The sequence below is a fragment of the Alternaria atra genome, assembly GCF_907166805.1.
Source record: "Alternaria atra isolate CS162 genome assembly, contig: 29, whole genome shotgun sequence".
Classification (NCBI taxonomy): domain Eukaryota; kingdom Fungi; phylum Ascomycota; class Dothideomycetes; order Pleosporales; family Pleosporaceae; genus Alternaria; species Alternaria atra.
Genome location: NW_025091327.1, coordinates 1,135,782 through 1,163,467, shown reverse-complemented (window position 1 = coordinate 1,163,467; position 27,686 = coordinate 1,135,782). Strand labels below are relative to the sequence as shown.

At 51.5% G+C, this 27,686-nt stretch overlaps 11 protein-coding genes across 11 annotated transcripts; 5 read left to right on the top strand and 6 right to left on the bottom strand.

The window, feature by feature from the left end:
* Positions 1-1,291: 1,291 nt before the first annotated feature.
* ALTATR162_LOCUS8690 (uncharacterized protein) lies at positions 1,292-1,885 on the top strand (the record flags this gene model as incomplete). The annotated part of the gene is made up of 2 exons (XM_043316323.1): positions 1,292-1,323; positions 1,453-1,885. 2 exons carry the CDS (start codon positions 1,292-1,294, stop codon positions 1,883-1,885), a joined length of 465 nt encoding a protein of 154 aa, XP_043172258.1.
* A 312-nt stretch (positions 1,886-2,197) lies between these two features.
* On the bottom strand, positions 2,198-3,145 carry ALTATR162_LOCUS8689 (uncharacterized protein; the record flags this gene model as incomplete). Its single annotated transcript, XM_043316322.1, has 3 exons — positions 2,198-2,260; positions 2,315-3,036; positions 3,091-3,145. 3 exons carry the CDS (start codon positions 3,143-3,145, stop codon positions 2,198-2,200), a joined length of 840 nt encoding a protein of 279 aa, XP_043172257.1.
* Positions 3,146-3,365: 220 nt separating this feature from the next.
* Positions 3,366-4,106, bottom strand: ALTATR162_LOCUS8688 (uncharacterized protein; the record flags this gene model as incomplete). The annotated part of the gene is made up of 1 exon (XM_043316321.1): positions 3,366-4,106. One exon carries the CDS (start codon positions 4,104-4,106, stop codon positions 3,366-3,368), a length of 741 nt encoding a protein of 246 aa, XP_043172256.1.
* A 675-nt stretch (positions 4,107-4,781) lies between these two features.
* Positions 4,782-7,732, bottom strand: ALTATR162_LOCUS8687 (uncharacterized protein; the record flags this gene model as incomplete). Its single annotated transcript, XM_043316320.1, has 8 exons — positions 4,782-5,677; positions 5,726-5,893; positions 5,942-6,760; positions 6,814-7,140; positions 7,191-7,237; positions 7,286-7,367; positions 7,417-7,516; positions 7,616-7,732. The coding sequence occupies 8 exons, from the start codon at positions 7,730-7,732 to the stop codon at positions 4,782-4,784; spliced, it is 2,556 nt and encodes an 851-aa protein (XP_043172255.1).
* Positions 7,733-9,812: 2,080 nt separating this feature from the next.
* Positions 9,813-12,953, top strand: ALTATR162_LOCUS8686 (uncharacterized protein; the record flags this gene model as incomplete). Its single annotated transcript, XM_043316319.1, has 5 exons — positions 9,813-10,380; positions 10,432-10,482; positions 10,533-10,709; positions 12,402-12,616; positions 12,729-12,953. The coding sequence occupies 5 exons, from the start codon at positions 9,813-9,815 to the stop codon at positions 12,951-12,953; spliced, it is 1,236 nt and encodes a 411-aa protein (XP_043172254.1).
* Positions 12,954-16,156: 3,203 nt separating this feature from the next.
* Positions 16,157-17,496, bottom strand: ALTATR162_LOCUS8685 (uncharacterized protein; the record flags this gene model as incomplete). The annotated part of the gene is made up of 2 exons (XM_043316318.1): positions 16,157-17,232; positions 17,304-17,496. 2 exons carry the CDS (start codon positions 17,494-17,496, stop codon positions 16,157-16,159), a joined length of 1,269 nt encoding a protein of 422 aa, XP_043172253.1.
* A 1,691-nt stretch (positions 17,497-19,187) lies between these two features.
* On the top strand, positions 19,188-21,293 carry ALTATR162_LOCUS8684 (uncharacterized protein; the record flags this gene model as incomplete). The annotated part of the gene is made up of 2 exons (XM_043316317.1): positions 19,188-19,491; positions 19,672-21,293. The coding sequence occupies 2 exons, from the start codon at positions 19,188-19,190 to the stop codon at positions 21,291-21,293; spliced, it is 1,926 nt and encodes a 641-aa protein (XP_043172252.1).
* Positions 21,294-21,753: 460 nt separating this feature from the next.
* Positions 21,754-23,544, bottom strand: ALTATR162_LOCUS8683 (uncharacterized protein; the record flags this gene model as incomplete). Its single annotated transcript, XM_043316316.1, has 1 exon — positions 21,754-23,544. The coding sequence occupies one exon, from the start codon at positions 23,542-23,544 to the stop codon at positions 21,754-21,756; it is 1,791 nt and encodes a 596-aa protein (XP_043172251.1).
* Positions 23,545-24,042: 498 nt separating this feature from the next.
* Positions 24,043-24,531, top strand: ALTATR162_LOCUS8682 (uncharacterized protein; the record flags this gene model as incomplete). The annotated part of the gene is made up of 1 exon (XM_043316315.1): positions 24,043-24,531. One exon carries the CDS (start codon positions 24,043-24,045, stop codon positions 24,529-24,531), a length of 489 nt encoding a protein of 162 aa, XP_043172250.1.
* A 449-nt stretch (positions 24,532-24,980) lies between these two features.
* On the bottom strand, positions 24,981-25,271 carry ALTATR162_LOCUS8681 (uncharacterized protein; the record flags this gene model as incomplete). The annotated part of the gene is made up of 1 exon (XM_043316314.1): positions 24,981-25,271. The coding sequence occupies one exon, from the start codon at positions 25,269-25,271 to the stop codon at positions 24,981-24,983; it is 291 nt and encodes a 96-aa protein (XP_043172249.1).
* Positions 25,272-26,325: 1,054 nt separating this feature from the next.
* ALTATR162_LOCUS8680 (uncharacterized protein) lies at positions 26,326-27,494 on the top strand (the record flags this gene model as incomplete). Its single annotated transcript, XM_043316313.1, has 2 exons — positions 26,326-26,581; positions 26,632-27,494. The coding sequence occupies 2 exons, from the start codon at positions 26,326-26,328 to the stop codon at positions 27,492-27,494; spliced, it is 1,119 nt and encodes a 372-aa protein (XP_043172248.1).
* Positions 27,495-27,686: the final 192 nt, after the last annotated feature.

Genomic DNA, 27,686 nt, shown 5'->3' with positions numbered 1-27,686 from the left:
TAACTCGCCTTATGAACAGCTTCGTGGGAGAAGCTACTTCGACATCCAGCTACGATACCAGCTCGCGAAACTGGATGTATCTTAACTGATGTATTTATGAAGGGGACTGAAGAAGCCTCTCAAGGACCTTATACATTACAAGGCGGTCCGAAATATCTATAAACCTACCTGACACACCTTAGACTGCCTTGATCGGCTCTGGTTCGTTATATGCCGATTCTTTGATAGATCTAGCCGCTACGTCAGCTCGAACTTGGTTCAAACTCTGCAAACATATCTAGTCCATCTCGGAGTCTTAGCGATAGAGTTAGTCTATCGAGGCCAGATCTTCCTTCAGTCTGATCAAGATGATCTCGACCATTTGAGCTTTGATGCGAGTCGGATACCGTTTTATTGTCTTGATGACACGGAAATATTAGGTTTGAGTAAGAAAAACGAATGAGACATAGGATCATCCACGTTGAGATCTGTGGAGAGATGCATCGGCCGCATCGCTTCACTAATAGAATTTCCAAATGTAATTGCAATGTCTTTACGATACTATCGACTGAGCAGACCCATTTGACTAGTAATTAGTGTCCTAAATATTCCTCGCTGGGATTTTCTGTGACAATAGTAATCAACTCACCTTCGCAATGCTGGGGCGGAATGACGAAATGGTCAACTTCGCCCTTTAGTAATCTACGCCCCATGCTACAAAACCATTACTCTCCCCACGATTCAGTCGATGGTATTTTGCCCATTTTAGATCCTTTGTACTACCATATAGCGAGTTTCACAAGTAATCGTATTTCTACGTTCAAACGGTGGGTACCAGCTCATCAGTCGACAAGGTCATGCTGATCAACCACCCATGCTCACCCACCCACCAAGTCAGCCCCTCGGCTCACACAAGCGACGACTCCGTACATCTTCGTCCTTGAATGAGCACATTCCATCTCCAGGCCTCCTCTGGTACCTGAACACTCAACACAATGTTGGCTGTGCGACTCACAGTAACGCAGGCAGCTATGCCGTCGCGTAGCACCTGCGTCATGCCGTCGGCGAGAAGATGCGCCGATTGCGGATCTCTCTCCTGACCTTCCGCTGAAACTCGTCCGCGTCGCAAACAATTGGAGACACATTGCACCGATCTGAGTACAGAGAACACAGCACCAGAACAAGCAAAATACGACGAGCAATTTAGGAGACGTATAAAAGGCATACAGTCGGCCTCTCTACGGACATTCTTGAACAACTGGGAGACAAAAGAACACGAATTCATTAGATTGACTACTACATCAACGACAAAATGGCGATTATTCAGATTCCCAGCGAGTACGGGTACGTTCAACCTCCATTACAATTGCAATGGCAGAAACTGCAATGCATTTTTTTTAACAACCCCCCATCGCCATCTGCCCTCCCCTCCAAAACAATCTAGAAACCACAAACTAACCCACCATCCCTCAGCTACGTCCTTGCCGCCTGCGTCTCCACATTCTTCGTCGGCATCTGGCATGGCGGCCGCGTCGGCGGCTTCCGCAAAGCAGCCAAAATCCCGTACCCTTACGAATACGCATCCTACGAACAAGTGCAGACCGCCTCCCCACCATCAAGAGCCGCAATGCTAGCCTTCAACTCGGCCCAACGCGCGCACCAAAACTTCAACGAGAACCACGTTACAGCCCTCGGTGCCATGTTGATTACCGGATTGAGGTACCCCGTCGCAGCGGCCGTCTTGGGCGCGGTGTGGAGTGTAAACCGTGTGATTTATGCGATTGGGTACGCGAGGACTGGAGAGGATGGCGGAAAGGGAAGGTACTATGGGGCGCTTGGAATAATTGCGCATTACGTGCTTGTGCTTATGAGCGGCAAGGCGGCTTACGATCTTGTTATGGGTTAAGCGGGTTAGAGATGTGGGAGTGAAGATATGCTTTGCACTCATTATGTCCTGGAGCTTGATTAAGAGGGTGAGGCATATGCTTTGACGCTGTATGTAAAAATGATCATCTACACTCCGTTGACCTTGATCTGAATGTGAGCTGCGATTCCCCTTCGAAATAACCTTCCAGTGTGAGAATCTCAAACTTCCCATATTGCTCTACTACGCCGAGATCTCACGTACTAAGAGCTCGCTCCTACATTCGGGAGAACACACTGCCAGCTGTACTTTGGCCATACAAGTACCTCGGCCCCCCTTTTGGAAGCTCCATTCTCACACTTCTGTCTTTCCAGTGAGTCCTGATACCTCCAGTGCATGTAGAGTATCTTGTACGTCCTGCATCTTGTTAGCTGCTTTAAACCTAGCATGTCAAGAAAGAAAGAAACTTACTGGAAGCGCAGCAATCAAACACAAAAGATTACCACCGAGAAAGAGACTGATGGACGCAGCAACCTGAATGAGTAGTAGTTTGGCGTGCTTCCACATTTCATTCCCTGATACACGGGAGTGTAGAACAACCACAGCGATGGGCGCTGCGAGGAGCCTCTGCATCATCCATCGACACTTTTCTTCAAAGGAGAGGAACCCAGGGCTGTAGTCGCCCTTCTCGTGTTGGCGGTTGGGGAAGTCAACATGTAGTTGGAAGCCCCGTATGCAGGCCAAAAGACCAATGGCTGCTAGAGCGTTCAGCCAGTCGTGATGGAATGTTGCAGCCGAGCACTCTAGCCCCCTCGTTAACAGGCGACCGCATTGCTTTTGAACGTTGCGATCGGTTGCGAATGTAGATGCAATTACCCGCGCTATCTGAACAACGAGTAGACTGATGATGCACTGCACGCCGATGAAGAGTCCCTTGTTGCACATCGCTTTCGCCCAAAGGATTGAGCGAGGGCCACGACTAGTGCGTGCCAGTAATGAGAGTAAGCCTGGAATTGACGTTGGGGTTTCAAGTTTGTCGTTGACAAGGGTGTAGCTATAGGTCCGGCGAGTGCGACGAACTAGGTATAGACGGAGCCGATCATAAGCTACGGAGAAGACGGCGACAAGAAGTAGCGTGACGAGAGCGGCATTGGCTGTCATTGAGAAGTTCATGGCGATGTAGAGAAGGGGATCTGAAGCTCAAAATCAGCGTGTCGTGCCTTCTATGTTGATGGGGTGAAACGTACTTCCCTGCCATAGCGTAAGCCATACGGACTGCACATGTGCAGATGGCTGGGACATATTGGTTGCGGGTAGTGTTAGGGTTGAGGGGAGAAGAGATTCCAATGAGTAGAGAGTCAACAACGTGACCGATAAATTATCTTTATGACTTGGCGTGGTGAAGGTGAGAGCGCCTCCCTTCCCTGACAGCGTCGCGTCTTCCTCGTTTTGAGCGCAAGCACGAACTATGGATCATTCGAGCCAACACGAGACATTTTCTGCTCTTTCACTTTGACTGGCTTCACTCCCGCTCGTACATGCAAAACTCGAACTTGACACCCTGCTCCTCAATACCACCCTCTTGGATCTCTTCACCAGTAAAATCCTGCACTTCCTCTCTGCTAGCATTCCTCCAAATCGTGGTCTCGTCCAGGTTGATCGGAAAGAATGTGTCACACTCAAACTCTTTATGAATCTTTGTGAGAAGCACTCGCTTCGTCTGTGGAAGCTCCAGCGCCGTATTGTATATGGTTGCCCCGCCAATGACGAAGACCTTGTCCAGCTCCATATTCGAGTTTGACAATTTGTTCTCATGCTGACTTTCAAGCTGGGATATAGCATCTAGTACACTAGAGCATACCATCGGCCCTTCAACTTCAATCTTCTTGTCTAGTTTACTCGCGAATTCTTCTGGCTTTGAAGTAACAACGATGTTCAAGCGATCTTTCAGAGGTCGAAATTTGGGCGGTATGCTCTCCCATGTTTTGCGACCCATGAGCACAGCGTTCACTTTCTTGATGCTCTCCGACGATGTAACAGGCGACGTGCGCTTGGTCACTCGCGCAAAGAATCCCATCTCTTTTTTCAGCTGTGGCCATGGTAAGCCTCCGCCGTTTCCTATTCCAAGATTCGGTGTGGCTGCAAGGATGAGAGTAAGAGTTGGAGGTTTTGGTGGCATAGCAGAAACGTTGGTATCGTGGTTAGCTGGGTTTTTCTCCGGTGTCGTGCTGGCTGGCTTAGTGGAAGAGGATTCGTCGGACATCGCGTAGCGCGTTTCGCCGCTGGTGGAGCTTTAGATGCTGAAAGTTTGATTGCGAAACCGAGGTGTAAGCTGTATGAAGACCTGACGTAGGATGTTGCATTAATTGCATGCGGGGCCTGCGAACGCGCTAGCGTCAACGCGAAAGAACGTGATCCAGCCCTATGAATACTTCCGTCCGATCGTACTGCGTTGCTAGATCTAGCTCATAACGTCCTCGCATGTCTTTAGAGCAGTCCTTGTCATGTTGCGTTCAGCACTGGAAATTGATATGATTTTCATACGAGTTGACATTCCCGCACGAAGACTCGAGGTATAATACACAGGCCGAATGCCCTTATTCGTGCACACGAAAATTCAACACCGAAGACACACGCTGACAGTACGACACGCAGCGCTGCATCATCCCATCATGCCCAGTCCAAAACCCTGCCACTAGCCGAAATGGACAAGATACTGAACGCCAATAATTACACCTTTGCAATGCCGCTACTTGATTGAAACCATTTGCATGAAGAAGCAAAATCCCGTACAACCCCTTTCATACAACGTCGTTCTTGCTTGCCGAGTTTCCAATGGGTATCTTTTGAGTTATTTCAAGGCTTGCTGTTCAGCAGAAATACGGGGTTCCTCCACATGCTCGATTATTGCTTACTGTCGCGGAGGAGGCATACGATACTATTCGCTTTCGCCACCCTCACCACTACTCTTGAGTGGTATTGACAATGAAATCTTCTTTGGCGTACCACCACTATCCTTGCCTGAATTTACATTAGGCGACTTTCTACGCAAACTCCGCAAGCTTCCAGAACTAGCGTTGCTGGATGTAGAAGCGCGCCGCTTGGGTCCGGCAGAGGTGGAAATGCTTGCGAGTAGCTCGTCCTCTTCGTCTTCCTCTCTGCGGCGCTTCTCCGATATCCGCTCTGGTGGTGATCCTGCGGATGCTGAGCTTGGTGAAGTGCTTTCCTCTGGTGTTTGGATTGCGGACATCTTGCGTGCAGATGCGGGCATATCAGCTGCCAGGTCATCCATATCAGCATCGTCCGCATCGTCATCTGGATAGTTCACTAGAGGTCGCACTGGCGATGCGCCGTTCATGGCAAGTTTTCCGGCCCCAGACAGATGGTCTTCTTCGTCATCTGACGTATTGAAGTAAGCCTCTTCATCTTGATCCACCTCTTTCAGACCTTGACCCCACTTACCACCGTTGATAGCGGTGGCATGTCGCGCGGGTGTGTCGCTGTCCACACTTGTGAAGGAGTTGTCCATCTCTTGGGTCGTTACCGGCTCATGGTTCTGGTCGTACTTGAGAATCAGGTTCTGGAACGTATCAACGTATGTAATGTCCTGTAGCTTTTCTCTGTACGTCTCGACAAGATGTTGGACGATCATCTTGATGTTCTCGCGTCTGATGAATTCGAACAACTCCAAGCATGCCGAGTTGAGGAGGTTGTCGCGAGGCATAGTGTCGAAGAGTATCTTCAAGATTGGTTCGAAAAGTTCGTGTTGGATAATCTGGCGGTTATGCGTCTCGTCGTGAAAACCGAGCACAGTGCGGAAGTACTTGAGCGCAGCTAGAAATAATTAGTAAACCGAAACGAACCATTAAAAGGGAGACTCACTGAGCTTCAGGTGCTTCTCCGGGCAGCCCATAAGCTGGGCAACCCGCACCGCCAAACCTTCTGACAGGATAAAGTATTTGCTGCGGAAGGAATGCTGGCGGATGAAGAAGCACAAAACCTCGACGAGATGGGCGTATAGTGACACTTCCTGCATCGATAGGTCATCCACTGCATCGTGTCAGTTGAGAAAGCAAGGATATGAAGAGCACCACTCACTTGATTCCCGGCCCTCTAAATCTTTCAGGGGCTGGAATAATTTCCTTGCAGACTCGTCGTAGAAATTCTGTATGAAGGAATCTGTTTGAGGTATGGATGGCAATTGCCCCCTCATCTTGGCAAGGAAGTCGCTGTTCGTCCGTCCGAGCGCTTCAATGGAAGCTGAGTTGGCGTTGGGGTCAAGTAGGATCTTGATCGCATCAGCCATCTGCGCCTTGACCCCGAGGTCCACCTCGATGAGGAGCAGTTCGATCAAGGTATCAGTGAGCGGCTTGGACTTCTCCTGGATGGCCTTGAAGATGTAACTCCGCACCATCAGCGCGTCATGGTCGATCAGGGACACGAGTATATCGGTTCCTGCGACGCGAACCGAAGCGTCCTGGTGCTTGAGAGCAAATTGGATTACTTCAAGTAGGCCACTGCTGATGAAGTTTTGGTATAGCTGCGCCCTGACATTCGCCTGCAAGCTCTTCGCAATGGCGCAACATTGCTGGATAAATAGTACGGCATCCTTCTTTCGCGCCAAGTTCTGCTCCTTGGGTGAGAAAATGCTAAAAAGCTCCTTCAAGAATGGGCCGTTCGCTTGGAGATGCTGGACGATGTCAACCTGGTGGAAGAATATGAGCGAGTTGAGAACACTGAATGTAGGATCGTCGAGGATGCGCGCGAGAACAACATCCTTGAGATACTGGAGGCGGTACGTGTAGTGTATCTTCCGTTTTATGTTTTCGTCCTCTATCCGCACGACCTCCTTGAACTTGGACTCGTCCGCGAGGTATTGTCGGTGATTGGCTTTGTGTAGGGGGAAGTCTGGGTCATCTGTGCAATGTCAGCAAGCCGTGTGGGAGGTCGCGTGGGCCAGCAGCACTCACACTCCAATGCCCCAACGACGCCCAAAACCACCGGGTCTGTTACGACGTATTCGATGATGGCGGTGTCGTTGAGCAAGATGAGCATCTTTACGATGCTGCATAAGCGGTGTAGGTCTGAGACACTTTCGAGGTCTTCGGCCATGTCCACCAGTGGGATGAGTTTCGGAATGTAGTCCTGGGCGAGTATGAACTTGGCCAGGGCTTCACGACCGCCCGGCGTCGAGTTTGCAGCGCGCATGTGGTTCTCGATCTCGTGGAGGTTGCTAAGATCGGGACTTGGGAGTAATATAGGACTAATGTGATCGATGTCATCTGAACGACCATCGTCTATGTTAGCATTAGCTCGCTTGAAGCTAGGCGCAATTGATATCACGTACCCTGAGCGAGTGCTTGCAGCCGCGATTGAACTTCATTCACAAAGTCCCTGTTGTACATTAGCATATGGCTTCAACTACAAGGCACTTTGGCTCACCATATGCTGGCGCAGCCCTCTGGCTCCTGGAAGCTGAGGGCCATGTCGGTGCCATTCTGCTCGGTCCATACGATGAGTGTGTCTGCATATGTTCAGCTAAGATGTTCCCGCAGCGAAAGACAGGCGCATACCCTGCTGTTTCTGGTAGCCGTCATCTTTGGAGATGCGCGTTTCGAGCAATTGTCGCGACTGGTCGTCCTCGGATAGGACCACGATTCTCGCTTCCTCTTGCTGTAGTCGCATAAGTTAGCCTAGAGCATTTGTAGAGCGTTATATGCGGGAGTTGCGCAAACCCAGCGCTTATGCCGGCCATGATATGGGGAAACGTACGCTTGTTACTACGCCCTTGCAGAAACCAGTCCCTCTGTCGAACCAGTCATTATTCTTGAGCTCGTATACCTTGACGCGCTTTCGTTCACTCGCAGGTGGCGGAGCGACGTTTGCCATAACCGGCGGCGGCGTGTCGACACTCTCCGGCTAGGGCGTGTACCCTCCGGAGGCAGGCGGGCTGTCGCGATCGTTTGCGCAGTGTGGAGAGAATAATTGGCGGTGGATAGGGCGGAGGTCGGGGGTGCGGTGATCGGGGCGGCTGGGTGTTGTGCTGGCGGATGACGATTAGGAGGCGCGGCAGCGCTTGCGGGCTATCGCAGAGCTCGGCAACGCGACAAAAGAGGTGTGGATTGGAGAGCCCCTGCGCGCGCAGCAGTGGAGAGGATAACGCGATGGCGCGTGACGGGAAGGGTGATGGTGATCTGCCTCGGACACTCTGCAGTCGCGTCGTGGGTCGCAAAGTCGAAGCGGGAGAGCACAGGGCCGGGCTTGGGCACAGTGCATGCACTAGCTTGGAAGTGCAATACGAATATCGATAAGAGCCTAGACCGGCGGCAGCAGCAAGAGCCTCAACACCACGCTGAACCCTGAAGATGGCTGCGATGTATGTGCGCGATCTAAGAGATGTTGCGGGGTAAGGGTATGCAGTCGCCCGATTAGTTTCCAAGGTTGGTGTGAATGAGTGCAGCAGCTCTCGCCTCGTATGACGGCAGCCGGAAAGATACGCGCTTGCCCACGGCCTCACTGACGCAATCCTCTTGGCACAGCGACACTCAACACCACGCTTGCTGTACACGCTGTCGAGCATTATCCTCGTCGCATGGCACTTGATATGCAATACACAATGCTTCAATCCACGTCTTACGTAGATCCCGCCAGGCAGAGGTCAAGTCGCAAATCATGGGTTTTCGACACCTGTCATCGGAAACAGTGGGTTGGTGGTACCGTCAACCAGCTGTCCCACTCAGTAGGACCGAAAACTCCTTGGATCATCGACTGCTAATGTTAGCATTTTCTGTCTCAAAGATATCGATCGATTTCTGTGCTTATCGTAAGCACATGACTCGACACATATAACTGCCACCATTATAACGCTGCCCTCGTCTGTCTCGTGGTCACGTGCCGTCCGTGTTCCATCTCCACTTCAGATGGAAGGTGCAATGGGTCTATATTGTGTAGGCGAGAGGTCGACTATAGACGGAAAGGCACGATGTTGAGACAACCGTCTATGTAGTCCCGCCGTTTTCATCGTATTGCTAATTCCCATCTGAGTTGCAACTAAACTCCAGTCAATACCACTAGGCGGGAACTCCTTCTCTACAAAAGCCACTACCTCACGACTAAGGCTCGCAAGATCAAATACACCCTCTCCGGATAACCTCGATAGCCACCAAGCGTGCTCATACCAATCTATTGGCGGTTAGCTGGAGAGTCTCGACTCTCGACACGCTGTACGTCCTCATAGAGCGAAAGTGCTTTCCCAACTGCAGGACCGACAGCCACAAGTATGCGTGATGCGGGACCATGTTCCCACATAGCCGGTGGCCTGAGCCGCCCATGTTCAAATGTCCTAGTCCGCAACGCCAACAACCAATACTAAAACGCGTCATTGAAGCCCACGGTCCTGCGCGAGCTGTCACCGTTGCGACGAACTCAATGAACCATTAACTAGGCGAACGCCCCGTCATATATTCTACCAGTCTTGACACTACTAACTATAGACACGGCACACTTTGATGCGCCGGCACTGGGTCTAGCCTTGGTCTTCCAGGGTATGGGCATGATAGCGTGGGAGGCCAATCACCAAGTTACGAAAACGCGCCATGGTCCGCGACCATTGCCGCATTCGTTCGTCCGTGGCATGTTCGGAGGCCAGACTCAGGCGCTCGTATACGGGAGCTGAGCTGTGTCGGGGGTCGCTAAGCAGCTTGGGTTTGTTTATCAACGCTCGCTAGCCTTTTTCAAGTTTCAGCAGCTGCGCCTCACAGAGGGATCTGCATCTGAAGCGCTAGAAGCAACGGCGCATGGACGGAAACCCAGTTACCACGCTACGCAAGTGCCTCCCGCGCCCGTCTGTTGGGAAATCATAATTATCCATTATAGATTGCGCTGGCTACCCCAGAGGCAAGACACTTCCCGCAAACACCTTCACACTGGGTCCCAACATCTGCACCACAATTACTATCAACCACCAATGATGTCCACGTTCATGAAACACAAGAGCATACCAGCAACATTCAACGAAAAAGAGCCCGCTGCTACTACAAAGTCTCCGAGACCCACATCCGCCCCGTACCCAAACTTTTCCAAGCCTCTGGCAAAAGAAACTGCGCCTACTACAGAGCCCAAACTAGTTGCCGCCGAAGAACTACAGGCCCGGATCAAAGCTGCGAGAAGGAGCAGAACGGTTACTCAACCACTGCCTGAAGCAGTACGACGCAAACTCGACCCTTCGTCCGACCTCATACACCCAGCCCTGCGCGCCAGAAGCGGCGTCACACCAAACCCTAAACGACCTACCAGTCACAGGCCCAAGAGCCGTGAAGATCTATCCATCGATGCTGTGATCCGGCGCCTGTCGATGGAGGTCGACGGGCAGAACAGTACCAGAGGACGCCATCTTTCAGAAGACATACCTCCAGTACCTACGCTACCAGCGTTTCCGCCCGCTGCGAGCTATCGTCCACGACCCCGCCAGACCGCGAGCAGAAGGTCTTCCATGACGATGAGACGAAGTCCCTTGTCAAATGTTTCATCTCCGGACGGTAAGCAGGAAGACATTGGTTCTCGAGGAAAATGCTAATTCTCAGGTATAGACTCCGCGGAGACATCTTCTCACACATCCAGACGTACTTCAGCCTCTTCTCGTAAGCGTTTCTCACACTTGTCACACATGAGATACTAATGCTCAAGATAGGCACATCCAAGTCTGAAGAGTCCAAAGACGGCAATGACGACAACGACGAGATGGTACGAGTCATCAGCACACAAACCTCGAAAGCCAGGCTCGCCAAGCGGAACCATATCTCTGAACCCCAGGCTGCGTCTCAACCCCCTCCCTCGATTTTACGATCCACATCACAGCGTGCCAAGAGTCGGAGCTCATGGCACACACTTTCTCGACGCAGTATACTCTGCTCAGTTTGATGGCCTCGCCTTCAGATATCGTGCCATTGGCCTCAGATACATCGCAGAACATCTGCATCTTGCATTTCAGCGCTGTCTTACATTGTGTACGGAGTTTCGGCAGCACGGCGCTTAGGACTAACTTTTGCTATCCGAAACTGTTTTGTTTTCACGTGACGATTAAGAAGGATTTGAGCGTTCAAAGGGGCACAAATAGCGCAGGAGTTCTGGCGTTTTTTTTCATGTGTTTCAGCAGACGACATTACTGAGCATGGTCCTTTGCAAATCTACGCAAATAGTCCGCGACATCAATCATGATAATCTTACGACATTAATTATCTTACGTCTTGCCTTATCTCTCCTATGCTCAGACAACACAAGCCTCGCCTGGATTCTTCCATGCATCTCAAGCACGTTTATCGACGCAGATCCACTTTTCTGGAAGCAATACCTGTTCGACTTATGCAAGCCACCAGCCACAAACGGGACAGGCTCCGAACCTGGTCGGCAATACAGCAAGCTGCAGTAGTCGGCACTCCGATGACCCTGTAACAGGAAATCGGATATTGTGCCGCGTCAAACAGGCTAGTGAAAAGTGGTAGTTGCGCGATAAGGTGCGGCGCTCCCGGATCCACAGCCTAGCCAGCCACCCATTGATCCAGGAACGTGGCTTCCGGATGCAAGGTTGCTATCTGCGGCCGACACTACGGGCCCAAGGTGAGACGCCTTGTTCCAGTAACCGTGAAAGCAGGCCTTGTATGCGATGATTGCGGATTTTGAAAATCCACGACGACAAAGCAACATATAACGTCCCTAAAATCAATGGGTGTCAGGTGGAGACGGGTATGGCGGCCGTTCCTGACGATCATCCGTGCTGGTGACGATGGTTTCAACTACGCGAACCTCCGAACGTCCACAGAACGTCTAAGGTCAGCTCCGTTCGCTGGTCTTCGACTCGCCAGTACCCATGACGAACCATTGACAAATTGTCAACCAAACCTTCACCCCTCATCTTCAAACCTTAACGTCGCCGTTTTGAACAGCGCCAGGTGAACATGTATCTGGAATTCGATTTGATATGGCGCGATGCTACCAGCTACCGGGTCCATGATACTATTACCGGGGAAGAATGGATAAATGCTTCGGTCCCAGATTGGCGACACACGAGGGCCCCTTGGAGGACGTCATGCCCAGGGTCAATCAATAGCGCGACGCGACGCCGATGTTTTGGGTCGTGGAAAATGGGATCTTCAGGCTTTCGGAAACCGGAGATCGGAACTGTGGGCTGTGCATCTTCTACCTAGTTCTGATGCGAACACGAAATCTCCTTACTTTCGGCACAAAATCCCCGCGTTGATCACGATGGCGATCACCTGTGCTAGATGCAGGGCAAGTTTGCACAAGTTGTGCGGCGCCCGTTATCGATAAGTCTCTCGATCAAGATGGAATGCACTCCCGAAACTCCGCAACTCACTGCACGCCAATCCCACCCACAACCCCGACATGAATCCCTCAGAGCGGACAAAGGAAGCGCTTCTCGGTAGGTTCTCTCTATACTAGTGAGACGAAGACAAGTCCATCACGCGTTCGTCTTTGTCAACCATCGGTTCTCTACCGCGATACCATCTTTCGAGTCGAGCGCTTGCTAACCCTCTACCAGCCAAGACAGAAGCATTATGCAGCTCCATCATAGACACTAGAAAGGAAGACCCGTGGGGCGGTGACGGGTACCTCTCCACCATACTTCGCGCCGTGAAGATGCAGGATGCGACCGACTACTCAGAAGACGACACGAGGACCGAGTTCCCAGCTGCACTAGACTACGCGACATCTGCACAAAGAGAGCTGCTCATTCGAGAGCAAAGTGCTGCGTTGGTGCGTCACACACTCTGGTCACAATTTGTGCCGCCAGTCTTACATACCTAGTCAAGCTAGGCCTGCGCGGTGTACACTGAGTGCTGAAATAGCTGGCTAACAAAGCATATAGATAAGGACGGCACAAGGCATCTCGACCCTCGTCCGCGACTTGCAAGAACTCTGGCTCTTCGGTGGCCTCGATACCCTCTCAGATCCTGCCGACGAAGAAGCGAATCGGACAAAGGCCCTCGCGGTTGCGGAAATGATCGAAGCGCTGGCGAAGCAGGGTCCTGGTGGCGCCAAGCAGGACGAAGCGGGTGCAACAAAGAAGGGGGAGACATATGGCGGAGCCTGATGTATTCATAGCCGACTATGAACACAGGATAACTACGGAAGAGCAGCGTGAGGGGAAGACGAGTGATATTAGCGTTTGATACCCCAGAGGACTCCTTCCAAGGAGCAGAGCGACACGAAGTTCACTTGCTCATCTTACGTCCATACGTTTGGGACTTAGTAGTAGTTCCGGAGGATAGATATAACTTGTATCGCCAGGGCTTGATCGTTGGTCTTACTCTGTGATCGCTGAACAATCGCGCATTGGTGCATAGATACGCGTCTTTTCAATGTCAGCTATGGAGCCACTATCATATGCGAAGTTTGAATACAAGGCGCAGCACAGGCGACCCTGCTAGTCCGTCGTATCCGACATCTAAAGCTCTGGTGCAGCAGCAATTTGATTGTGTATTACCTCTCCAAGGTCAGCTCCCGTCGCATTTCATGAATCTCATCCGTTCTCGCTTCCAGTATGTCGATTCTGCAGCGAACCTCTTTAATGTCTTTGCCCAGCGCATGCGAGTCTGCGGAATTGGGAGTTGCATTAATAGCACAAGGATTGGCACGCCGAGGCTTCAGATAACGGATTGAATGGGTTCTTTGAGATATGGTCGTCTCCTTCGAGGATACATTCCCTGCTCTTGTATCGTCAGGTCGAACTGACACCGCGATAGCAGAACAGCAACAGCTTTTCGTCAGACCCCTCGTACCAACGCGATGACAAGAAGTACCAAGACAATGTAATCTTATATACGACCGTTTTTACTGCAAACCCCAATCACAGCATGCCGTGGCGCTTATGTGGGGTTCGCTCCGCCCCTGCCTTGTCCGGATGTAGAAGCTGTTACCTCCAGGAGGCTATGCTGCCACGTTGATGCTCATACCTATAACTCAAAACTTAGATCACTAGTATCTCGACGAGTTGAAGGCCTCTTTCCACTACCTCGAGTGCCATTAGGTGCTGGATCCACGACAACATGACGTCCCGGTCTAGGATGAGGCCTGCGGCGCCCGCTCGTTCTCCGTACTCGACAGTACCTATTAGTCATTTGCAGCGGGAGATACGACTAGTGGAGCTTCAGCGCAATGAGCCAATGCAAAAGATCAAGTGCGTCTTGCGATCATATCCTGTCGTGGGACCCCATCCACCTTACATCGCCCTCTCATACGCATGGGGCCGCAATGTACACTACGCAGACATCGAACTCAATGGGTACACTTTCTCTGTCGGCCGGAACCTATGGCACTTTCTGAATCAGATGAGATCGAGCAAACAATTTGACGTATATTGGATCGATGCGATCTGCATTGATCAAAAGAGCCTGCAAGAGCGCAACCACCAGGTTCAAATGATGAGACAGATCTACAGCAACGCTGAATCAGTGTATGCATGGCTTGGAGAAGAAGACGAAGCGACTTACAGCAACGTAGCCATGACATGTTTGGCACAACGAAATGTGTTCGAAGCCGCTACAGTAAGCACCAAAAGATTCTGGACCACCCGACAAGCCAAAGCCGTTCTTTCACTTTGCGAGCGGGCCTATTGACGCGAATCTGGATCGTGCAAGAGTTATTACTCGCCAAAGTAGTGACAGTTCTTTGCGGGTCTAAAGCAATACCATGGTGTCTCTTCGAGAGATTCTTTGGAGATGTCGCTACCGTTGATCAGCTCGGTTGGGGGCAGCATACTGGTGTTAACCCGACGTTCGCCTCTGCAGCTAGCAAGGTCGTCCAGGCAAAGTACAATTGGAAGGAACAACCGTCCCTACCACTTCTTACCTTGCTGCGACTTTGTCGACACCAACAATCGACTGATATTAGAGATAGAATATATGCTCTTTGTGGACTGGCCAACGAATCAGACAGACTAGACATTGATTACGGCATCACCGCCAAGCAACTCTTATCTGTAGTTTTTGAGCATACCTGTACGTCCCTAAAGACAAGTCTGGATGTCAGTAGATCGCGGAAACAGCTTCTACAAACTGGCAAGCTGCTACAGGATCTTCTCAGAGTTTATCTTGACGATGAAGAGCTAGAAACTATGATCATTGCCAGGGAATATCAGCTAAGCTTCCATGAAGAGTGCTTGAGTATAGTAGCTGCGGGACTGGCACATGACACGTCTCATGGAAACAAAGAAAAAGAAGATTTAGCGGCTGTATTAGACGGTCTGAGGAGGGAGGAAGCGTGAATATCACTCACTGTTGAGGCTAATTTCAAAAGCTACATGGAGCAAGTTTACCGCAGCGAGCTGAGAAATGAGTCTCAATACTCTACCGAGCGTCATTCTATGTACTTTCACTTCAAAGGTCTCCACGAAGAGAAGGCCGATGGCACGTGGTTAACAAACAGCTACTTCGAAGCACACAGCGACCCCGAGCCTCGAATTCCTCCCAGGTTCATAGATTGCGTACTCTGCCGCTACAAGGACAACGCATGGAACGCTTATGTGTGGAAATGTACAGCCGAATGGTGCCACCGGTCCAAAGATTGCAACTTGGGGAATTGGTTAGCATGGGGGTTCTACTTGGGCCACATTGAACAGCATCATTCCAAGCTGGAAACATATCGGTACCTTTCTGAAAAGGTACCGATGAGGGAATATGTCAGATCTCGATCACACTTTGGGCACGTTCCATCCCTGATTGGACTCTCTCCTTATTACGAGCAGGGGCTTGGAATCACCGGCTATTCTGAGCCTCTATACGATCATTCACCAGCTATCCGGAGGCCTAAACTGATCCTTCCATCCGAATTTCCATCAAGGGTGAGTGGAATTGATGCAATCGTTTGTCGTATCATTCCTTGGTCATAAAGCTAACCATAGTGTTGTGTAGAGGGTCCGTCGCCGTCACACAAGGTGACAACAATCACGTAGCAATGGAGAGGGAGAGCACGGCAAAATTATACGCGTGCCGCTTATTCGGGTGATTTTCCGGATGCGGTCTCATAACCAATATAGTTGATGGGGTTGTGAGTTCCCGCTACGTACATGTATTTGAATGTGCTGAGCCATTTTTTGGTTCGAGTGGAATTGCTAAAAGCTTGTGTCAAGGTACTGGCTATGGGCTGGATTTCCGAGATGCAATCCAATGAGATTAATCTTGATAAAGAACTTGATGGAACATACATTGTGGAATGAATGCATGTGACGGTTCACAAATCGATTAGAATACAGTGTCTAAGCTGAGAAAGTTGAATCAGAAACGCCTCTCTAGCGAACTACTCGTCTACCCTGATCTTCATACCAAACTCATTAAGAGTCTTCACGTATTGGTCTCCCAAAGTTGCGGGTGTGAGAATGCCACCGCCAAGCTTTCCCGCCTCGCTCTCCTCTAGCCTGCCACGGAGAATGACTTTAGCAGCGGCACTGAGCGTCATGGCCGTCGCAACATAGCCACCATGAGCGACTTCGAGGTTTGCGATCACCTTCTTTCCATCTTCGGTACTGCCAACTCCACGGTAGTGCATAAAGTCTTCCTTCATGCTCTCCTTCGACGGTCCTTGGCCAGGGCTTGGAATGACCATCTTGAAGAGAGGTTCGAGCAACCAGCGCGTTACTGGTATGGCAAGCAAGATGGCAACTGAGGTGAGAACCGCCTTCTGCGCGAAGCCGAAGAAGAAGTTGGGAGCTCGTGCGTACTCGTTAAAGCGGAACTTAGGGCCATACTGTAGTGTTTTGTCGCCGGAAGACTGATACAATCCCCATGAACGATGAGCAATGCACACATCGACACTTGCCATGAGTCCAGTGGTCTGGATACCACCAAGCTCGGGGATGGTTTGCAGACCAAAGAGACTGTACGGGAAGCTTCCCGATGGCGGTGCGACGACGTTGTCCGCGTTGACAGGCGACAGCGAGTACGGGTGCATTGACTTTCCGAGATGGCTGAGCGAGTACTTCTTGAATAGTTCCAGCATTGTAAGAGAGGTTCCGCCACTGATTCCAGACTTGAAGTCGTATAGTGTCATGATGGCACGCTCGCAGGGTGCGTTGTGGCGCTTGCGCACCTCGCGCGCGAGCACATAGGCCATGATATCTGCAGGAACAGAGTCGAGGCCACACTCTGGGATGATGATAGTCTTGTTCTTCTTCGCGAGCTCATCGTACTTGGCAACCATGTCGTAGATCCATGGCACCTCACCAGTGGAGTCCAAATAGTGTGTGCCGTTGTTGACACAGGCCGCGAGAACAGGCTCGCCATAGTGCATGAAGGGGCCCACAGTCGTGATGATCAGCTTTGTCTTCTGGACGAGGGTTTCCAGCTGCTGGCGCTCAAGCTCGCATGTCTCGATGGCTGGGGTTCGTTAGCTCAATCCCGAGTTTCGTCTGTCACATGTTTGCAACGCGGATTCCGTCGCCACGTACCTGGCTGCTTGCGATTTGGCCTCAGCTTCGTCAGTTCGTCGACTACGCCCTGCAACTTCTTCGCATTGCGTCCAGCGACAGCCCACTTCAGATCGTCCGGTAGATGGGTGGTGACCCATTCCGCGACGAGTTTTCCAGTGTAACCGGTTGCCCCCAGCAAGATTAGCTCATACTCTCGTGATTGTTGAGCCATGTTGTTGAACGTGTGTGATCAAGAAGAGAAAGGAAGACAAGATGAGAGAATATCGATCAGGAGATAGTGTGGCTGTAGCTAGGGGAAATTCCTAATCATCGAATACTACGCGACTCGGACAAGACCCTTCTTTTGGTATGCCTGAGGTCATACCGCGGCAGGCAGGCGCCGGCGTGCGCGATAGACATGGCATCGTCGCGCTACAACTCGCAACACAGGTGGAGCAGAGAGAGGGGAGTATCGCGAGTGTTGGGTTGCAAGCCACAAGAAACCTCAAGACCTTTACACTGATCGCTAACAGAAGACACTACAAAAAGAGTAAGCCCTTACATAAATCACAGTGTGATCGTGCACTATTCTCAAAGCGATCCAAGCGCCTTGGCAACAGACACGGAATTTCCAAGGTTTGAGAAATGCCCCTCCAAAGTCGACAACTGATCCTTCTCACCGCTATGGCTTTTTGGCCTCCACACAGGTTGTCGCATTCTGATCGCGCGATTGGGCCATATATCTGGATTTGCTAATAGGCCGCCAACAACGCATTCATGAAGGCTGGGAAGCCTGGTGGAAGAGCGCGACTGTGGGGATGAAGCGGTCTGCTTTCTGCGACATGTACATACTCCGCAGTGTCGCTAATGTAAAAAGTCGATAGGGAAATCGGGAAGCTGAGCCCAAGATATCCGTAGTTGTCTGGGAGAAGCCGCCGCAAGCGCACTGCGAACTCGATCGCCCGCGTCGCGCGGTATCCTCGTCCGGCGCTTACAGAGAACTGAGCGAGACGCTACACATAGAAATGCAAGATCCATTACCTTCCCAAAACTTGTCTACCCCAAAGACAAAACTCTCGAGTCGTCTTCGAACGCGAGAAAGAACATATAACGATTGGCACTAGCAGCGCCAGAGTTCATGTTGCAACGCGTTCGTCAATGTCTTGCCTCTCTCGTATAAGTGCTAATGGCCGATATTCTTGGATAAAAGGATGCCTAGAGCGAGAGGACTACACATACACATAAGACATGTACTCCGTAGGCCAAATCGTTCGGGCGAAGAGCACCATATGCGGCAGCTGTCGTTATCTTATCAGTGTATCCCATAGTGACCCTTCCCAACGAAGATAAGCCTGTTCAGATCTCGAGCCTATCCGGTCTTGTATGTCCGACCTTCCCACCTCATCTATCCTCATATATGCGGGACGGAAACCGATACGGACACACTGAGGCCAAGGACGGCGTCATAAGCATGCGACAAGCGCATCTAATGCGATCAAGAGGCGAAGAGATAGCGGAGCGACCAAGCCGGAACGTGTTCGCATCCTGAGTAACAACTCGGTGACCTCGCAAGTCATTTGGACGGCTGCTTAGGGAACCTCGACACGTGGTGAGGTAAGCCCGAAGACTGACTGATCATATACGATCTATTAGCAGTAGATCTACGAACTCGATACGTACTTCACGCTACCAAAAGCCACACTAGTCTCCACTTGGGCATCCTTTTCCTGGTAAACATCACGGGTTTCCGGGGTTGGCTGCGACTGCCTAGGAGTGTGTGGCTGCTGCAGGGTGACCGCGAGGCCAAGCCACTAGCGTCCGCTACTTAAACCACAGTCCCCGCTCTCTTGACTTGATCATCTTCCCAACTTATGAATCGCGTCGACGAGTACTTCCGCTCTTTCACTTTCAAACATCACATCAATGGCCGAGACGTGCATAGTCTGCCTCGGCGATCTCGTCCCCCACGACGACGGCCCTACCGCCACCGCATCATCGCTTGCGACCAAGCCGCTTGAGGATGGCGCTGATGACGACCCCCAACCCCATGCCAAGAACAAGATGGTGGCCGTAGAGTCAAACAAAGAAGACGAATTGGTCGCACATCTACTGCCATGCGGCCACGATCTGCACAACGAGTGCCTCAAGCCCTGGGTCGAACGAGCGAATAGTTGCCCGATATGTCGAGCCAGTTTCAATATGGTCGAGCTTAGCGCACGCGTTGGAGGTATGTCAGTCCTGGATGTTACGGAGCCCTGCGGTTGCGACGTTGCTATTGTTGCCTGGTAGTAGCCTGGCTACTGGCTAAATGGTCAGTCGAGCTCAGCATGAACTCTACCCAATCCCACAATGTCGTGCCGCACCAAGTGGCGCTGCTGATATGGAACCCCAACTAACACCGCATTAGGACCTAAGCTATCCGAGTACACCGTGCAAGACAAACAACAAGTCGCCGATATTGATCCTTCCATGATTGTCGAAGACGACTACATACTGGAGGACGACGGGAGCTATGACGCATGCATGGTCTGTGACGAGTTTGGTGACGCCTCACAGCTTATGTATTGCCATAGCTGTGAACAACTTTGCCATGTCTTCTGCGCTGGTCTTGACCGGATGCCATCTCGTGGCCCCTGGTATTGCCAGGGCTGCGTTGAGAATCCTGGTCTACTAGAAGCCGCGTCCCGACGACGACCAGCGGTTCGGGGTCCTGCCGCCTGGATCAATGGCCGAAGCCGTGTCCCGCGTCACAACCATGCCCCTGACGAATGGGTAGGCGTTTGGCAGAGCGTCTGGGACCGACTGCAATTTGACATTGAGTTTCCCTTCGACGAGGAAGAGCAGTCGGAAAATCAATCTGATGTTACGCGACGCGATGACATTAGATGGGAGCAGCGCATGCGAGTAGCACGGCGAGCAGGAGCCGGCAATCGTTTCCAGGCTGCCACTGACAACATTGTTACTGGTCGACGCCGCAACTCCAACGTCATCACACGACCCACGAATCGAACACTCCATCGTGAACCTCCGAAGACACCAAAAGACCCCGAGTCACAGGAAGAGCTACGCGCATGGAACCAGTTCGAGAAGGCGCGTGAGCAACTCGCTCAAGCTGACGCACCCCCTGCTCCCAGCGTAGCGAGCACTAGTAGCAGACGAGGACGCAAGCGAAAGTCTATCGACTCTTCCTTCGCCGACTCTGAGCCTCGCGAGCAGAAGCCAGAACGTAAGCTCAAGCGCCCTCGAACTCGTATGCACTTGGACAATGGAGAGTCATCATCGGCTGCCGCACGTCGCAACACGGTGACTAACACGCACGCCCCTGCAGCTGCGTCATCACCACCAGCGGCTCCAACTGGTGAAACTTCCACCCCCGCGCCTGGCTTCCTTCAGTCATTGCTTCAGGAAGTGGAGGTTGACCGATTCGCTGAGCGCGACAAGGAGATCGCCGCCCCACAGCCCCGGCGCATCATTGTGGAGCGTGCTTGTTCTCCTCAACATTCATCGCCTGGTCTGTCGCCTGTCTACCAGAAGCCCCCTGGGATGACTACACCGCCGCCTCTCAACCTTACCCGTATCGCATCGCCTGTACAGAAAGATCAACAGCTATCACCCACGTACTCGCCATATTCTCCTGCAGATGACGACCGGCCTGGCCGCCGCAGGCTCGCACATCGCTCTGTCGGCCTTAGTAGTCCACCTCGCTCAAAGGACTCATCGCCCAGCCGCCCCGCGCTTTCCTACTCCACCAAGGCTGAGCTGCAGCGCATGGTCACAGCCGTTTTGAAGCCTATATACTTGAAGAAGGAAGTCACGAAAGAGGAGTATACAGATGTGAATCGCGATGTGTCGCGTTTATTATACGAAAAGGTTGGTGAAGCTGGTGCCGATGCACTGGCGGATCAAGATACGAGAGAGAAGTGGCAGAAAATGGCGACCCATGAGGTTGACGTTGCTGTAAAGGCCCTTCGTGCTGGTGGACCAGCACTTTCGCCTTCTGCTGAGGACTCTGCATCTTCGTCCTCATAATGGAGTTATATCGCATGGGAGCATTTGGGCGTATGGATATCTAGTACGCAGGCATGCGTACTTCGACAGGGTGTTTCAAGGAGGAAGGATATATGATACCACGGGCTTCTTTTGTTCTTAGCATCCACGGCGTTCTCGGTAGCACGTAGATATCATAGTGATTTCGTCTGCGACATAATGAAGGAACTTGCAGCCGAACTTTGGCTTTCACGACTATTTGGTACTTCTGCAGTAATGACTATGAACACCTGATGCTTGCACGCAACTGACGAGAACGTGTAAGGCAGATTACATCTAAGATGTCGAAGTCATCAACGACTGCATGGTTGATTGCTATCTAATTGCAGGTTCATAGTAGATGGGAATGGGAAGTGGATGTACAAGTTGAGCTGGTTCTGAGTCGTAATCTGCGCGTCCGACAAACACCAGACTTTAGTATCCTTGCGTTTTGGAGCATAGCTTAATAATTCGGCCTCCGGTACTCGCCATCGCGATATCCTAGATGAGGAAAGTCCTGTTGGTTTTGTGGAGGGTAGCCTTGCTGCTGATAGCCTTGTTGCGGCGGTGGATACTGCTCAGATCGATGGTCTGGAGGACCATGGTTATTATAACCCTGTGGAGGTGGCGCGTGATGCTCAGGTCGATAGTCTTGAGATTGCTGATACTGCTGGGGGGCATAGCCTTGACGAGGCGGTGCGTCATACTCAGGGCGGTAGTTTTGAGGCGGAGGGTATTGTGGCGCTTGGTGATCTTGGTACTCTCGTCTCGGTTCCTCTCGGTATTGGTCGTGGCTCTGGTACTGCGGCGGATTGTTGTATCCTTGTTGCGCGTGTTGTTGTCCGTTGTAGCTCCCACCTTGAGGAGGAGCTGGACGGTAGTCGCCTTGTGGTGGTTGTGACGGAGGTTGGTATCCTCCTCCCATTTGAGTATTCGCAGTCGGTGCTCCAACGCTCACGTTCTCGTTCCCGATATCGTCTGGAACATTGATCTTGACGTCAGGTAGGTATCTCTGCACCTTCTGCTCTACCATGCCCTGCACAAAGACCCAGCTTTGGCGCTCGAACTTGCGATGTCCACCGTTGACTACACCTAAGATGCTCTCTCGCAGCGTCTCTTGTACTTTTTGGACTAAGGCGCGAATCTTGCTGAGCAGTTTAGACTTGATGTCATCCCCAAATCCGCGGTCAGCGGGACCTGACGCATCGCGGTCGAGCTGTGAATCGAAGGGATTGCCACCTAGTATCTTCTCGAGCGGTCGTTGGAACTGATCGGGCAGTAATTCGAATAGTTGCTTCTCGATTTGTCCAAGAATCTTGCGGAACTCTAGACGAACTTCACGGTGGACTTTGGCGAGACCCGTACTGAGCTTGTCGCTGATAACTCTGGAAAAGCCACCTCCACTACCACTCTCGCCATCGCGGCTAGAGTCATCGAAGCCTCTGGAGGATTCTTCATTGCTGCTCTTCTTGCTTCCGAACAAGCTTCCAAGACCCTTGACCAGGTCACCTACTTGTTCGGCAATCTCGGCTTTAGCACCGTCACCAAGATCACGTGTGCTTGTGTTCCCACGGAGCCAGCGCTTGATGTGATCCAGGGCTATACGGGTGAATTGTTCGGCGAGGGGTGCATGTTGTTCGCGTAGCTTGTCGCCCACTGTTTGCTTGATCTCTGGACTGATGAGTCTTGCTTTCTCTTCAGGGTTCTGTGATGCATCTTTGATCGTGCTACTGATCATGCCGAGTAGTCCACCAATCTCAAAGGATTGGCCACCTTTCGACCCTTTTTCGTCGAAATGATCTTGTACGACATTGAGTGCTGAGGAAAGAAACCCCCTAGCTCCAGAGGAGAAATCCCCATCTACAGATCGAGACTGCTCAGCACCGCCTCTGTTTCCTGAAGTAAGATCGAAGATATCGCGTAAATCACCGCTCGCTTCATCAGAGATCTGTCCGAAGCTTCGTGTCAACTTGGAAATCTCATCAGCAAAGGGCAGTGACTGGCCACCATAGGAATCAGGTGCTGCGTCATTGAGATTCCAAGGACCAGAGCGACTGCCATCTGATGAAGACGGCTTGTCCTTGTTGAACAGCGAACGGAACGCGTCTACGACTTGCGTCTCAAGACTGTCGATAGTCTTTTGTTGAAAGGTCTCAAGTTCGGAGGCGATGCGGGGCTGGATCTGGGGCGCCAGCGAATCGACGTAGTCGTCGACTTTTTGCATCAACACGTCAGGGAGACCGCGTGAAGACATGTTTGCTAAAGAGAGAAATGATTTAGGCTGACGTTTAATGCGGATAGGGAGGAATAAGCTTTCGTTTGATAAAGAGGTAAAGGACTTGGGTCATGGTGGGGAGTAAGGTCGAAACGTGGCTGGTGATAAGTGGCGCTCGGCCAAGACAGGCTAGTGACGAATACCAAGAGCTCCTACCAGACAGTTCGCGCATCTGCTCTGCTACGTCTGCTCTGGCAAATGCGATGTACCGACCCAACCAATTCTTAGATTCACACGTATCTAACGTTCTAGCGAGAGCGACGACTTAGAAAGATGGGGGAGTGCTATAAGTGACTCGCTAATGTTCCGTTAGATCCGCTCCAGGCGAACATGTGGCGCGGCGCGACGTGGCGTCCGTCATCTTACCTCTGAACGCTCGGCCAAGATCCATCCAAGGATCGCGCATGGAATCACTATAAACATGAACACACAACGTGTGGTTCTTAGCAGGAAATTTCCGCCTTCTTCTACTCCATTATGAGCGAACTAAAACCCGCCGGCTCTCCGACTACGGGCAAGACAGATCACGCTGCCGTACCTTCAAAGCGTTACGAACTCGAACCACCACACATACCAACTCCTGGTACTGTCCTTCTTGCATTCACGGGTAACCTAGCTTGCTGGGTCATTACAGGCGCGGTCGGCTACGCCTCACCCTCGTTCCCGGCCAACGATGACTGGACGTGCCTTGTCATGGGTCTCTGGCCGCCACAAGTATTCGCAATGGGCTACCTCATCTTCGTAGCTCTAAAGAAAGGTTGGATATCAACAACGCCGAGCTTATGCGCAGTCACCGTCGGATCTAGCATGACGATCTTGTATGTTGTGTGTTGGGCTACTTGGAAGAACTTTGCAATGTTTACCTTCTGGATTGAGGCAAGCGTCTACTTCTCTCTTGTCTGCGAAGCCAAATTCCGGATTTTCGAAGCTGCGGAAAGGAGGATGGGGATGTTACTAGATTTTTGAGAGCGGAGGTTCAACCGTTTCCTGAGCAATACGGTCGCTGAGAGCTTTCACTGCATAATGCCATTCGCACTCGGTGGCCTGCTGTCCGCATTTCCAACCAGTTTTCTTCGGACATCCAGACGAGCAACCAGACCATCTCTCAGCTATACTAATGGGTGTGGAGAAACCGGGATAAGAAGGCAGGTGTAAATTCGATTGATTTACTTGAACCAAAGAAAGTTTCCATAAACGCTGCGTAGCGGCCAATCCATCCCTTTGGCGCAGGCGATCTATCGGATTCCCTCTTGGTCTGTTATTTCTTCACTGTCTCTCCGCCAGAAAATGAGTTTCAGGAGTCTCCAACCGAACGCAGAACGGAGTGTCACCCGGCGCAACTATGCGGATCACAGTCAGCATTATCATTATCACTGAGTGCTCACGCTTCAGGACTCAGCACCAAGTGTTATTTCTCACTTACGATTGATACTGCCAAAGACTTCATCGTTGCATGCCCCTTCGCCCTGGTGTAGCCCGAACGCATAACTGTTCGCAGCATCGCCGTTGACACTGATCAACAGAGAAGCGGCTTGGCCACCAATGTTGTTCAAATGTACGCAGTCCCACTCAACATCATTGCCGTTTGATTCGACAGATGCAATTCTTTGGCCGGTACATTGCTGACCGGAATATCCTTGAGCGATCCACTGCGCGCTACCATAGGTAGCAAAAGCGAAGATGCCGACGAGTGTAGAAAGGATCATGTTGTGAGGTGTAGAGTGAAGTAAGTATTGGAATGAGAATGCCTTTTACTTGATGGATGGGTGAGCTGAGAGGACCGCCTCGACTACTGTTTATATACCAACAGACCGAAGACATATTTGACCTTGACCGCTAAAAACGAACCCTCATCAGTATCAGTAGTTGGACGCCTGAGTGCCCAGTGAACCAACATCCACAAGCTAGTTCCTTTACTGGGCAGTTCATTACATGTTCCCTAAGGGAATTCGATATGCAAATACATATCACGGAAGAAGCGGGTGCTACCTTGGAACGGCAATGGTAGATGCAGACTTGCCCAGGCGGCTATATACGCGCTGCGGGCCGTAGCCACGCTTGGCCATCCTACCAGACGTAATCAAGCCACCTAGCGCTCGAGGCTAGCGAGGGAGATGTGGCGCGCTTCGGTAAGTCATCTCGACGTCGCTCTATCGTCTCTCCTGCGCTTCTGATATTTGCTGGAATAATACCAAGTCTGGCCAAGCAGAGGTATTAGCAACTACCTCGCAGGAGACCTATAGGACAAGCTCTGGAAGAAGAACATGAAATCCTTTCCTGGGATATTTCCGTAAGGCCACCAGCGTACTCCGCATACTTCAAACTAGATGATCGTGAAGTGTAAGATTGATCATGAACTAGAGCGGGTATTGGTGCCGTACCTACCATTACAGCGACCTTGGCTGTTCTTAACGTGTCCAGCAATGGCTTAGATACTATGATACTTCAGATCCTCAACACACCCATATTGTTCGATCGTATCACTGCACCGTCAGTTGTTCGGTGACTCCGTACTTGGCGTACTTCATCGCCAACACCCGCTGGGCGCCTTGCGTTACTCGAGGCAGAAGAGATACCGGTCGTGAGTAGGGGGCTAGGAGGCTCGGGATAGCACTACGAGTTGGTTGACTTCCCCAACGTTGAATGGCAGAATTTCAGATATAAAAGGCTTGTACATCCCCCATAGATCTCTTCATCGCACTGCAAGCACTTCACTGCTTTGACTCTTATTTCACCCTACTAGTACTTATTTCGGACACCATGAAATACTCCCTCAGCTTTCTCGCAGTGTTTTCAGCTACTGCTCATGGCATCCAGTCAGCCCGCTCTTGGGTCGTCAATACGCATGCTCTGGAAGACTGCAGCGATCCTACACCAGTCGGCTACACCGGCTTCGATGTCACGTTGATGGATAACCACATACGTCCCATTCAATTCCCAGAGGGCACGAGAGCTATTTGGTTCCGTGACTCTGATACTGCAGCCCATGTGCTCGATCTCCATGATGGACACAAGGGTAAGCTCCACGAACAACCATATCATGCACCACTGACTTTGATATACCAGTTAACCTCCAACCTGGTTCTGCCGCTGTGTGTGTTCCAGTTAGTGGGATGAACGGCTTCAGTCTTTCGCCAGCCCTCCCTTCCTCGTCGATCGCCTTGCGCTCTCCGGACACCGCTCTTGCTTTGATCATGCCCGACGCCGAATTCTACGCTTGGAACCTTGGACGCCGTCAGCAGATTTACGCGCACGCCACTGCTACCGTTGCTGCCTGTGCGCTTTCGCAACCTTGGCTCTGCGGCTTCGGCGTGATTACCACCGTGATTGAGACAGTTTTCCTCGTCTACGAAACCGCGCGCTATAGTCAACACCGCGCAGGCGACAAACGAGACCTGCACAGCCTCATCGACGGCCCCATTGAGCGAGACGATATGATTGAGGGAAAGAAGGTCATTCTGAAAACCGTCGACGTCAACGACCCACTCTCCAAAAGCGACGCCTTCTCCCTCGTCGGCCGTGATCTAGAAGAATCGCACATCTACATCACCGTAGATGTTATCGACGACATCACCGGCAAGGTCGAACATGCATTCGCCGACTTCAACCCTGCGACTAACGAAACCATCGCTTCTGCGCCCGCTGCTGGAGGTCTTGGACGCGTCGGTGATGGCCACCTGACGCGCCGCCAGGCAAATGCTGAAGACTACACTGTCCATTACCAGAGCTACAACATGGATTCCGCGGCTGCCGATTTCTTCCCCATGCGAAGTGACACCGCGCAGAAGCTTGCTGGGGAGATTTGGGACTGGGGTCGTGAGCAGAACCTGGGGGGTAAGTGTGCGGCGCTTGTCAGGCAAGGTGAGCAGCTCAACAACGGCTACTTTTCTATCAGGACTGGTCCTTTTACTGCGCACCGCGACTGCTAGAACTGTTGTATAGTTTGGAGGATAGCTACAAGCTACGTCGTCGTTATGTTAGGTTGCACACCAAGAGTAGAAGTATAGCTATAAGTAGTACAAGAGATTGTCTTATGCTCTGAACAATATAGCCAAACGGTCTGAGCACTGAATGGAAAGGGGAAAGTGATTGCAGAAATCGTATCTTTCATTAGCTTTCAT